The sequence below is a fragment of the Dermacentor silvarum genome, chromosome 6 (genome assembly GCF_013339745.2).
Source record: "Dermacentor silvarum isolate Dsil-2018 chromosome 6, BIME_Dsil_1.4, whole genome shotgun sequence".
Lineage (NCBI taxonomy): Eukaryota > Metazoa > Arthropoda > Arachnida > Ixodida > Ixodidae > Dermacentor > Dermacentor silvarum.
In genome coordinates, this window is record NC_051159.1 from 90,498,764 (window position 1) to 90,512,162 (window position 13,399).

The 13,399-nt window shown below is 46.3% G+C and overlaps 1 protein-coding gene across 1 annotated transcript; it reads left to right on the forward strand.

Annotated features, from left to right (window-relative positions):
• Nucleotides 1–3,307: 3,307 nt before the first annotated feature.
• Nucleotides 3,308–11,775, forward strand: LOC119455104 (uncharacterized). Its single transcript, XM_037716590.2, has 4 exons — nt 3,308–3,508; nt 10,941–11,009; nt 11,299–11,397; nt 11,599–11,775. Exons 1-4 carry the CDS (start codon nt 3,442–3,444, stop codon nt 11,727–11,729), a joined length of 366 nt encoding a protein of 121 aa, XP_037572518.1. The 5' UTR covers nt 3,308–3,441; the 3' UTR covers nt 11,730–11,775.
• The last annotated feature ends 1,624 nt before the right edge of the window (nt 11,776–13,399 follow it).

Genomic DNA, 13,399 nt, shown 5'->3' on the forward strand with positions numbered 1-13,399 from the left:
GAGAGGGGGTGTATCTGTGTGTGGGCGAGTGCGCATGCTTGTTTTAGTTAATCTGGGCTTGTATGCACAATGTGCAGAAACAAAAAGGTAGTCGAAAGACAGATGACGCTGAGCTTTAATGCTGTTGGGCAGCGAAACGAGATCGTCGACCCTGATTGCAGGAAAGCTTGCTTTCTGCGAAAAGCTCCAAAGTATAGGACCAGAAGTTGCACTACAAACTCTTATTACGACGACAACAGGACGCGGGAACTGAAGTTTCGGGCTACCTTAGTCGTGGTCGTGGAAGCAACACTTTGAGCTGTTGAGAAATATTACGTATGTCTGTCTAGCAAGAGGCATATTGCCAACCTGGGACTTTTTTTCTACTGTTTGTTCCTGTGCTAGTCATGAAAATTTCAAGTGCATAGTCGTTTTTTACTCACGTCTCATTTTACTGAATAATTTCTGCGAGAAGTTCCACAACCGTCTTATCGTGCAGCGGTGTAATACGGCCTGCGACGGCGCCATTGATATCAAAAGTAACGGCAGCGCAACGTGTGCCAGCCCCAAATTTGCTTTGAAGCCTAATACGGATAATAAATGATAGACTATACCAGATCATAACTATACCTTATATGTGCAGTTTGTTTAACCATTAATCAGTAATTTTTGTTCAAGTCCCGTTATACCAGTTCCACGTTGGAGATCATCAAGGAACATATACGGCTGCGGTGGTGAAAGCTGACGCTGAGATGATGACACGCGTCTTTTGTGGAGGCCATCGCAATAAATTTGCGTGAAAATGTAATTATTGACGATTATAAAACAACAGTTATATTGCCTATGTCTTAGTGAAACATTTAACTTCTTTGCGCGCTTATTTATCAAGTACTAATAGTTTGTCACGTGGCATTTCACCAAGTCCACTTTGGAAGCTAACTAGGAGTTTGTACAGCTGCAGCGGTGAAAGATGATGCAGTTGTCCAGCAACGCTAACCGCAAGGGGGCTCCGAGAGCCCTTATGACTATGATGAAGGTTCTTATTTAAGTATTGCAGCAGGTCACTAAGGTAGGTTGTCTGTGTACCCGATCAAGGACAAAGACGTTTGTTAACACTGGCACACGTGCACAAAACATTTAATACCCACTTGTTACAAAACGACAACAGCAATGTCTTAACCACACAGCTAACAGCACACCATGTCTAAGCGAGCCAAACAAGACGGGAACACAAGGCGGTACGAAATAATACACTTGGGATCATGCAGTTCAGTGTACTCAAGAGTATTTCACCATTGCGTGAGTGGCCGGGCGAAGCCATGAGGCGACGAGGTCCCCGATGCGGTAGACATGTTGAGCGACGTATGGAAGAGGCTAGACCGCAGTAGTTCCGGCTGACCGAGAGGAAGCAGGCGCTGCACCTGGAACCTTGAGGATGAAAATTGCAGAAGACCGGAACGTCCTGGCCAGGCAGCTGTACGTAAGCTCGGACCCGTAGCCCGACCACTCACGTTCCGCCTACGGGCTCCGGCGTCTACATGCCTATGGGTGAGAGTCTGCGGCCAGGGAAAGTCGCTGAGCGCTGGAAGGTATAGGCCGGCCCTTGACTGCTAGCCCCGGACGGTGGAAGTCGTGTCGGGGTGGCTCGGGTCCGGAAACTGACAGCCCGTCTTCAGCTCTCGGTCTGGTGGCCGACCTTTTTATCCTGCATTACTTCGTGGAACTTATTTACCTATCAATAAAAAAATCAAAGAAGAACGTCTGGTCTCTTGCTAGTCTATCTACGTTGTAACGTGGCTCAATAAGTATAGACATGGCTGTCTGCTGTTGAGAACGAGCTAGGTCACTTGTTCGATTCCTGGCCGCACGGGCCACATTTCGATGCGGGCACAATGTAGGTACGTTCGCATGCTACTCCGGCTCCCATCTACCGTGTGTGGCTATGGGTCGACAAACCCCATAATTTCATTTTTTCAAGCTAAGCTTGTATTGCCTCAGAAGTGTCGGTGCCGTTGTACGTGTGACCGTAAAAAACCCGTCTCGCGCAAGTGGAGCAAAACCGCGGGAAATGCTATGAATAGACCGCTGGTGAAACACGTGATGCGCACGCCCATAGCACGTGACGAGAGTACCCAAACAGGAGCGGGCGCGCGCCAGGGAAATGGCAAGGGAAGGAAAGGGCCTCGCGCACGTTGCGTCGGGTCGCCTTTTCAGTGCACGCTCGGCAAAGGGATGGGAAAGCTCGCGTCGTTCGGTCGGTTAATCTGCGCCGCGCCATTCGGTCGGCGCAGATTAACGAGGAATGTAACTCAAGTTATGCCATGTTGCTTTTCTCTGAACAGTGCCGCTAGCTTAACTGATTCAAAATCGCTAGACGATGAAAGGGCCTCATTAGAGAGGTTCCCATTTAAAAGAAGGATTTGGTTGGAGCAGCAGTCCGAAAGTCAGTTAGAAGGAGCTGATCTATCCCCCAGCGTATGATAGCGAACCTGTCAACATACAACCAAGATAATGCCTTGTTTCGTTATTATTGCTTCGTATGTACTTGAAAGGTCTAATATTGCATGAGTGGTGTAATGGTCTTGGTGATGCCAAAGTTTTTGAGGAAGGTTATCACAGGACTCTAATTATACCTACTGTCATATCGCGGCCGAAACTGATCCTGCTTGACAGCCTTGGTGGCTTCAGTATTATTCGACATCGCGGACGATCTTGCAGTGGCACCGCATGTTACTAATGGCAGTGCAGCAGCTGGGTGCGTGCAACGTGTTGACGAGTCAGCATGCATGACCGCTCACTCATTCGCTTTTGCTATGAATGGTGGCCCTTACGGTGCGTGGGTGAACGCTCATGCACGTAACATGCGAAACTGACCGTTCGCAATAGTGACGTGGCGCTTCTCGTCGGAGTGTACAGTAATGTATCATTGCAGCTCCAGAAATAGGCTTGTGGTACGTTTTCTCTAAGATCAACTTGACATTATAGAGTTTTAGCGCGTTCGATTATCCGCTAAACGCACGCGAGCTAGGCCTATTGCCGGATGGGTGGAGGTGTAGACGTGAGCGACATACTCGGTGCAGCTACATGGGGGCGCAGCGCTCAACTAGCGAAATAGAGAACTAATGGCGAATTCCATTGGGAGAACAGGAACAGGGCGCCGCGCAGTGCGGAGTCGGGTGGCAGCGCAGTGAGAGCAGGGACACCCTACCTGCCACTGGAATACGCCGTGCATTCGGAGAGCAGGTGCGAGGGGGACGTGTAAGGAGAAATGTACCACGTGACTAAAGCAACCGACGTCCCCACATTCTCTGCGGGAGAGCAGCAAAACACGTGCGATTGTGTTGTGATCTGCCGGGCGCGAACGGCGCAACGCTGAGACCGTTTGCGGTCGCGTACTACGTAGTACTTTTGTGCAACGCCGACGCATCCCACGTTTCCGCCTGAGAAAGATTATATGATATCATGGATTCTGAAGCCCAGCGCATTATGCTTTCTATTATTCAGGGCAAGTCGCCGTCTTCAACAGAAGGTAAGACGAACTTGATTTCATTGTTTCGTATTTGGCATGCGCACGCCTTCGACATGTAGCGCGCCACGCTTTCTATCGCGAGCGGCCACGCGTATAGCGGATTGTGTATAGGTACCCCAATTCACTTGTATAATCCATGCGAGTGAAGCACCGTGGATCAGCGAAATATTTAGCTGGCCGTACCTATTATAGTTCCCACCTTGTAGCTGCTGTCAGCATAAATTCGAATGCGAGCTATTCCGAGACTGCTCCAATGCCTTGTTCCGTTTCCATGTTCACCTGCATTTGCAATTGTGGCTTAATTTGAGCTTTACGTGCACTTGCACCACTCCGTGCTTAGAAACCGGCTACGGAACGATTACACGCTACACTTCTGCAACACGGAACAGGACTTCGCATAAATAAATAAATTTATGATATACAGATCATATCGCAAGTGTGCGTTTTCCTCACCAGCAGTGCGCTGTAGAGAAGTTTGTTTTTGCATGCAAGTTTGTTTTGCCTCTGGTCCTGTTTCGTTAAGCAATACACGCTAGACTAAGTGCTTCTTGCACAAGGCAGGAAAATTTGACAGGGCTGTGTGCTGTTGTGAGGAGGCCGGAAAAGACAAAGAACATATGCTGTTACACTGCAAAAATTTTGACAGTCACGTTTACATGTTTTTTTGCGAATATTAAAGCTCTGGATGGAAGAGCAATATAACTAGATGAAATATTGGGTGCATGGCCGTCAGCACATGTACAACACAGAGAAGCATGTGCATTAGTGCCGTTTCTTGAAGAATTTGGAATATCTAAATGTTTATTATTTTAAAATTGTTAGGTGACTGTATTTGCCAAAATGATTCATTTTAATATACACCTGTTTTGTGTATTCACTCACATTATCGTGTTCTTGTAGTGTTATATGTGGTTGGGTACATTGTGCTTCTCACCAAGGTCTGCCTCATGTCAACATGCACACTCAAAAACTTGTTAACTTCTCAGAAAAATTATATTTGTTGTATGTGGTGAAATTTAGGTCTGTCGTCTTCCATACATTTTTTGTATGACGTTTTTTTAACTAATTTATGAATTCGTAAAAGATGTAGCCGATGCCCTTTAACAGCCACCAACATCTCCTTACAGATAGTGAAAAAATGCAAGGCCGTTTCTACCAATGCAGTTTACTGCAATACGAGCTGTATCAGCGTAGGTGCCTGTGACGTTAAAGCTAACACACAAAAAGAACTGAGTGGTGGGATAGTTGGTATGGCATTATTTACACAGTACTGCAGAAACACACAGATGGCTAAAGAAACAGACGGGACGCAGTGCAAACACAAGCCGATTTCATGTGTGTGAGCCAAAACACCCATTTTCTAGGCTCCTGCTTTTTGCTGCTTTACCTCGCACGAAGCCAGCTACGAGTGACTCCCCGCAGGGGCGTCTGCGCAAGCAGGCGTTTGGTGAGTTGCGCCACCACGTACCCGAGCACACGAGGGTTGGACCCTCCCGCGTGTAGCCGTGCGCGGCTTAGCCGTGTCCGGGGAAAGGGGGATCCTGGGGGTTGAGCCGATGCCGGGTGCTTGGACCTTTACGGCCCCCCGGTGGAGGCAACACACTCCTTTGGCCTCTGCTTCACGTAGACGGCACCCTCGGACTGACCCACCCGGGGGAAATCGGTAGTTGCCCTTTCCTGTCCTTTTCTACAATCTTCGTCTGTTTCTCTCACTTTCAATCTTTCCTGTCCTCTCTTTATTTTCTTTTTACTTCCGACTTCATGGGCAGCAAGGGTTAACCTTGTGCATTATATCCAGCCTTGGGTATAGGTATTTGGTTATAGTGGGGATGCACCGCTGGCGTGCACAGAACTGAATCATTTGTCCTGTGTCGTCCCCTAGTTGGGCTCCATGGTGGGTGGCGGCCATCCCTGCCGAATATAGCTATCTTTTCATGGAATCCAATTTCCCTTCACTCCCTGATCGCTCCCTCAAGAGGGGGCGCACCGATGAAACATTTAATTTCTTCATGCAGCCAAAAGAAATCTTCCCAAAGTATCATGTAATCCACAGTCAGCACGAAACCAAGACAGTCCGCACAATATCTCCTTTTGTTGTCTCAAAATCTTTGACAGAATCACTAGGTCCAGGCTACAAAGTAACTAAGATGGGAAACGGCGACCTTCTTCTTGAAGTTCGTGACAAGACCCAATACAGCAAATTATCAAAACTCATTGCTTTTGGAGACATCCCTGTATCAGTGGGCCCACACAGATCATTGAACACTGTCCGCGGTGTCATCTCTGAAGATGACCTAATCGATCTTAGTGAGAGCGAGCTACTCGAGGGGTGGCAAGATCAGAATGTAGTAAAGGTCCAAAGAATCACAATCAGGCGCGATGACAAGCAAATCCCAACAAAACATGTAATCATAACCTTTGGAACGAGTAACCTCCCAGACTCGATAGAAACTGGATACTGCAAACTCCGTGTACGGCCATACATCCCGAATCCGCGCCGATGCTTTAAGTGTCAGCGGTTCGGGCATGGTTCGCAAAGCTGCCGAGGGCGCACCACCTGTGCAAAATGTGCATCCAATGAGCACTCGTCTGATACCTGCACTTTCACCACCCACTGTGCTAACTGTGACGGAGATCACCCAGCGTACTCCCGTTCGTGTCCATCGTGGAAAAAAGAAAAGCAAATCATCGAACTGAAAATCAAATTCAACCTATCATTCCAAGAGGCACGTAAACGTTTCTCGACGAACAACCAGTCTAATCCGTCCTACACCGATGTGGCGCGCCGGGGGGCAACGTCACATCATTCGGCGGCCGCCCAAGTCACACGGAGTGTGACGGCGGTCACGCCATCGGCCCCCCTGGCTGGAGCAGCCAGTGCTGTTCCGCCCCCTGCCAAGGAGGGCCAGCAGACCCGCGGGTCTGGGGGACCCAGGGCCACTGCCCGTGCAGATAGGCCCGAAACCCGTGCAAACGTGCCCGCTGAGCGGGCACTATCCACCGCCTCAGACGAGGTGATGGATACAACAAACAAAACACCGGCGTCTCAGACGCCCAAAGAACGGCGCAGCTCCCTCGAGCGCGCCGGCAAGAAAGGGAAAACCCCCATCACGGGGCCTGGAAAGGCCTCGTGAGCTAGCCTAATTTACCTCTCTTAGACACACAGCACAAAACACATATAAAATGGATACACAGATCGTACAGTGGAATGTTAGGGGTTTACTCCACAATCTAGATGACATTAAGGAACTCCTACATAAGTACAATCCAAGGGTGCTGTGTGTCCAAGAAACACATCTTAATTCTTCCCACACGAACTTTCTCCGGCAGTATGCCATTTACCGAAAAGACCGCAACGACGCCCTTGTCTCGTCGGGCGGTGTGGCCATAATAGTAGATAGAGGTGTTGCTTGCCGGCAAATACAGCTTAAAACGCCTCTAGAGGCAGTTGCTGTCCGTACAGTACTATTTAATAAGATGATCACAATTACCTCTTTATACATCCCCCCAAACTACCACCTGTCAAAAACAGAATTTCACAGTTTTATCTGTGAACTGCCCGAGCCTTATATTGTCGTGGGCGATTTTAATGCACACCACACCCTTTGGGGAGATCGTCGCTGTGATGCTAGAGGGCGCCTAGTAGAAAGCTTCCTCCTCTCTACAGGTGCATGCTTACTAAATAAAAAAGAGCCTACATTTTACAGCATGGCAAACAAAACATATTCATCTATCGATTTAAGCCTTGCATCTAGCACGCTCGTACCATACCTAGAGTGGAACGTGATTAAGAATCCATATGGGAGCGACCATTTTCCCATTGTCGTAAAATTAACAAAAGCAGATGAGTGCTCTCCACGGGTCCCCCATTGGAAAGTCGAGTCAGCCGACTGGAAGCGTTATAAAGAACTCACGCGCATGAACTGGGAAGACATCTCTACACTTCCTATCGATGATGCAGTGGCGTATTTGACAGCGTTTATTGTTGATGCGGCGTCAATATGTATCCCCGAAACAAATGGATCGCCTTCTAAACGACGTGTCCCCTGGTGGAATGATGAATGTAGAGAAGCACGAAAAAAACAAAATAAGGCTTGGAATCACCTCCGTGACTCTCCGACTACAGAGAATCTTATCAGCTTCAAGAAAATAAAATCTGAAGGAAGAAGAACACGCCGCCGTGCCAAAAGGGAAAGCTGGCAGAGATACATCTCTAGCATAAATTCTTATACAGATGAAAGAAAAGCTTGGACAAGGGTAAACAAGATAAAAGGTCGTGAAACTCATCCTCTACCATTAGTGAATACACAAGGAGACACTCTTGAGGCCCAAGCTGATTCTCTAGGGGAACATTTTGAATACATTTCCAGTTCATCCCATTATTCAGATACATTCCTGAGACACAAGCGACAAGCAGAGCGACTGCCTCTGGATCGGAAAGGAGAAAGAAATGAACCTTACAACCGTCCGTTTAACATGGCAGAATTTCAGGCTGCACTAATTGTTGTAATAAATCGGCCCCCGGAAACGATCGAATAGTTTACGAGATGATAAAACACTTACAACCCGAAGCACACAAAACACTCCTATCGCTTTTCAACGCCATTTTCTCTGCCAGCTATATTCCGTCCGCCTGGAAGGAAGCAATCATAATACCTATTCTTAAAGAAGGCAAGGACCCGTGTTCGGCCAGCAGCTATAGGCCTATAGCCCTGACAAGCTGCTTATGCAAACTCTTTGAGAAAATGGTAAATCGACGCCTGATCCATTATCTTGAAATCAACAAAATAATAGACCCCTTGCAGTGCGGTTTTAGGGAGGGTAGATCCACAACTGATCACCTTGTCCGCATCGAGGCGAATATCCGAGATGCCTTCGTGCACAAACAGTTTTTATTATCGGTATTTTTAGATATGGAGAAGGCATATGACACAACTTGGCGTTTTGGAATTCTCCTTGATCTGGCTGGAATGGGAGTCCGAGGCAACCTGTTGAACGTGATTCAAAGCTATCTATCTAACCGCACGTTCCGTGTTAGGGTTGGCAATATCCTATCTCGTCCATTTACTCAAGAAACAGGTGTACCTCAAGGTGGTGTGCTGAGCTGTACTCTCTTCGTTGTGAAAATGAACTCGCTCCACACTGTCGTACCTCGTACAATGTTTTATTCCGTGTATGTGGATGACGTGCAAATAGGTTTTAGATCATGTAACATTTCTATCTGTGAGCGACATGTTCAGCTTGGGTTAAACAAAGTATGTAAATGGGCTGACGAGAATGGATTTAAACTGAACCCTCAAAAAAGCACTTGCGTTCTTTTCTCGAACAAGAGAGGTATACTACCTGACCCCTGTATTCATCTTAATGGACAGCGGCTATCTGTGAGCCATGAACATAAATTTTTAGGCCTCATTTTAGATTCTAAATTAACATTTATCCCCCATTTGAAATATCTGAAAGCGAAGTGTTTGAAGACAATGAATCTACTGAAGCTATTGTCCCGGACATCATGGGGAAGCGATAGGAGATGCCTTTTGAGCCTCTACAAAAGTCTCATAAGGTCGCGCCTCGACTACGGAGCTATAGTATATAATTCCGCTGCACCCAGTGCTTTGAAGATGCTAGATTCCGTTCACCACTTAGGCATCCGTCTTGCTACAGGTGCCTTCAGGACTAGTCCTGTAGAAAGCCTGTACGTTGAATCAAACGAGTGGTCACTACATCTCCAAAGGACTTACTTAAGTTTTGCCTACGCCCTGAAGGTTGAATCAGATAGCCAGCATCCATGTCATTCTACCATTCGCGACTTGTCCACGGCCAGGCTGTTCCGTAACCGCCCGGCCACTAGGCCTCCTCTGTCACACCGGTTGGAAGCACTTTCAGAGGAAACAGGCGTCCCTCTTCTAAAGAATGTCCTAATGCCTCCTACTAGGCTTCCACCACCTTGGGAGTGGCAGACCATCCAGTACGATATCTCTTTCGTAGAAATATCAAAATGGGCACCTGAAGCACACATACATTCGCATTTTCTTGGACTTCGGGAGAAGTATTCTTGCAGTGAATTTTATACGGACGCCTCAAAATCGTTTACTGGTGTTGCTTACGCAGCTTTGGGACCGTCTCTTTCAGTGTCCGGGGCACTAAATCCACATACAAGTATTTTTACAGCAGAAGCATACGCAATCCTTTCAGCAGTCAAACACATAAAACAAATGAATATTACAAAAGCAATTGTGTTCACAGACTCATTGAGCGTCGTTGGAGCTCTAATGAGTCTACGAAAACACAAGAATTCAGTTTATAACGAACTGTAGAGCTTGATATGCTCAGCTTACAAGGACAACCAAGTAATCATAATATGCTGGGTACCTGGCCATAGAGGCATTAAAGGCAACGTAGCTGCAGACGAAAGTGCCACTTCAGTAGTCTTTGAACATACGAATAGAAACATAGCCATCCCTTCCACTGACCTAAAGCCTTTCTTGCGCCATGAATTACGAAAATATTGGCAAAGGCAGTGGGATAATCAAGTGCAAAATAAGCTACATGAAATCAAGCCAAGAATTGGGAGATGGATATCTCAGAAAACAACAAGACACAAGGAAGTGCTTCTTTGCAGGTTAAGGATAGGACATACCTATGGAACACACTCGTATCTCCTTACAGGAAGTGATCCTCCGACATGTGATAGGTGTGGCGACATACTTACAGTTCTCCATGTCCTTATCCAGTGCCCGAAATAGAAGCTCAACGTAAAAAGTACTTTTATCCCGCGTATCGTGAGTACATCCCCCTTCACCCAGCATTCTTTCTTAGCCATGAGCCGCTTTTTGATTTTAATGCCGTCTTAAAGTTTTTAGCAGATGTAAACACGTTACAAGTCATCTGGCCAGGGTATCTGTAGCGCAGTCTCGACTTGCAGGCTGCAGCTGCAGTGCAAAAACATTTTACAGCACGTGCCTCTCAGTCCTTGATTTCAAGGACCTCGTGAGGCAATAGTGCTATTGCATATACTTTATTATGTCACCGCTTTGTAACGAAACCTTTACGCTCATACCTCACATCATTAGTTTTTGTCGTTATTTTAACGCTCATATATTTTACGCAATTTATAGCGATTTGTTTTAGGCCTCTTTACAGCCACCTTTTATGTACCATTTGCATCCTACTGTCCACTCCATCCATAATGCATTCAGAACCCATCACCATGTGTCATGGCGCTCTTTGGCCATAGCTGGCCCTTGCGCCATTAAACACTACACATCATCAGCTACGAGTGACTACAGTGAATGTTGTAAACTGAAGGGCGTTTAACTGCCAAGTTGATATAGTAAAACTCTCGGGTATCTTTCAGCTGCATAATCGATAGCTGCTGCTTTTGAAAAAAAAAATTCGCGACGAGAACACTCACTAATGTATATGCCCATTTCAGCGGCTGTTCTGTCCACTTATGCTACCCAAAAGCAAGCAAGTCTGATGATACCAGAGACCAGCATCCCAGGTGAGACAGTGAAGCTTTCCTGGTTGTTTTCAAGCAACTTTGGGGTGACGCACATAAGGAATGTTACATGTCACAAGTGTTTCTGAATTATTAATGATTTGTGCCTCATTTCATGCAGCCGTGTTAAAAACCAATGCAACTTAATTTACTGAACTCCTTTTCCACCTGCTGTATTCTTCTGATATCCAAGCTTATGACAATGTCTCTAAGCGTAAAGTAGCTTTTTACTTAAGGGCCTATTTTATGTCGTATGAGTAAATTAATACCTTTCCATCATGTTTGAAAACAGATGCAGTGCTGCGTACCAGTTCGGCTGCCAATAAGCAAATACCAGCAAGTGATGGAGGGTGCATGGAGGCTGGACCATCATGCATTCCAACTGGGGGTGGTAAGTATTATTTTTCTTATTTTCTTCCTGGGGTTTTATGTGCCAAAACTAGTTATGATTATGAGGCACGCCATAGTGGAGGGTTCCAGCTTAATTTTGACCACCTGGGGTTCTTTAACATGCACTGCAACACAAGCACACAGATGTTTTTGCATTATTATTATTTTAAGCCCTTTATTTACTGTTCTTTCGCCCTCACAGGTGGTACAGATGTAATCCTGCAAAGAAGTTTGTCATGCATTACACCAGCACCAAATAACGGGAAGGCGCAAGCTCAGGCGAGACTATCGGGCATCAGGAAAGGAGGTGGTGGTGAGTGCCTCAGCGTTTAGTGTTTCTGTTCACTGTCTAAAATGTATTTTCATTCCAGCTGCTGAATGGACCAAGGGACAGACAAAGCTGCTGCTAGAGTACTACTATAAGTACTTCCCACAGATTGGCCTGTTCAAGAAATTTAAAACAAGAAACAGGCTTTCAAGCAAATCTCCATGGATGTTGAAGCTATACTTGGCATCAAGAAACACCAGAACAATGTGAGAACCGCTACAAGACAATATGACCAGAATGAAATAGCTACTGGTTGTCGCCGACATTGATTTAAAGAGTGCCGAGAGAGATAGAGAGAGAAGGTAAAGGTAAACAAAGTGCGGCCAGGCTTCGGTGTGTAGGATTTTGCGGGAAATTGCGGCTAGCAGAAAGCAGGGCAGCCGTGGGGGGATCCATTTTATACGCATACCACCGAACACTACGGATACCGGTGAGAGGGCTTGCCATGGCTGACGTTAAAATAATGCCTTCTCATTAATTATTTTTCTTTCACGGCGACTTTGGCATTCAATTATGAACGCCGTTCGGTAGTGGCACGCCCGATTAACATACAAAAGGAGCACCAACGCTTTGCCTAGTCAGACAAAAAGAAATTATTTGAAAATTAGCGATCAAATATAAAAAAAACGAATATAAGAGCTATAGCCTACGAAAGTGTTATTTGGAGGACAACTTTTTTTTTGCTTAGATTTTTTGCCCCGCTACCTGTCCGGTGTATACCGCGGTGTTTTGTTCCGCCCCAGACGGCATGCTTAGACTTTTCAAACAGGCATTTTTCTTACTTGCTAGATCTCGCGTGTTTTAATAATATATTGACGCCACTCTTTGTCTCTCTGTCTATTCCTGGCTGTTTCTTTCTGTGGAATAAATTTTTTAGCTGCTCGAGAAAAATTTAAGGTATATCTTGAAGGATGTTGACGGCCTGATATTGTCTTTAACGTTCATGCTCTTACGAAAAAATAATAATGTGACAGCAGAAGGAAATCATGGGAAATTTGTTGGTTGCGTTCTGAACTTATACCTCAACGTCGTCTATAAATCCTCAGTCGTCTATGAATATCAGCTCTGCGCCTATGTTTTCAGTGCTATACATGGCATACCGAGTATAAACGGCAATAAACACAATCACTGGACGATTGGCTTTCAGTGAACACAAAGATGGTTCTTCTTCCTAGCGACTCCCACAACCCTTTTTTCCTTGACCTCTTTCTTCATGATGTTGTTTGCATTAGAGATGCACCCACTAATGCTTCCCATGATCCCCATTGCCTCTCTTCCAAACACCGAGGGCCGTTTTTTGGTTCACGGGGCTGCTCTCTTTTTGTATGCTAGCACTACCACCTGCCATCGCGGCACTGCATGGAAAACGCGCTTACGGCCAAAACAAACTACTGGCCTGACCTCGTGACGTGAATCGCGGAAAGCGTTCGCGTTGCCGCCAGCCACGGCTTAGTATGCACTGCGGGATGTTTCCTTCGGCACACGTGGCTTGTTGTTGTTCAAGGGTTACTGGTATTAGATTACCGCCATGGATATCTGTATTTACTCCTCCCTAGGATGCGCGTTTATTCTTCTTATTCTACTGCTACAGTCGGCCAATTTATTCTGGGCGGACGTGCGCTGCAAAACACCAGCCGAAAGGATGAAGATAAAAACATATTTTTCTGTGCGTGAA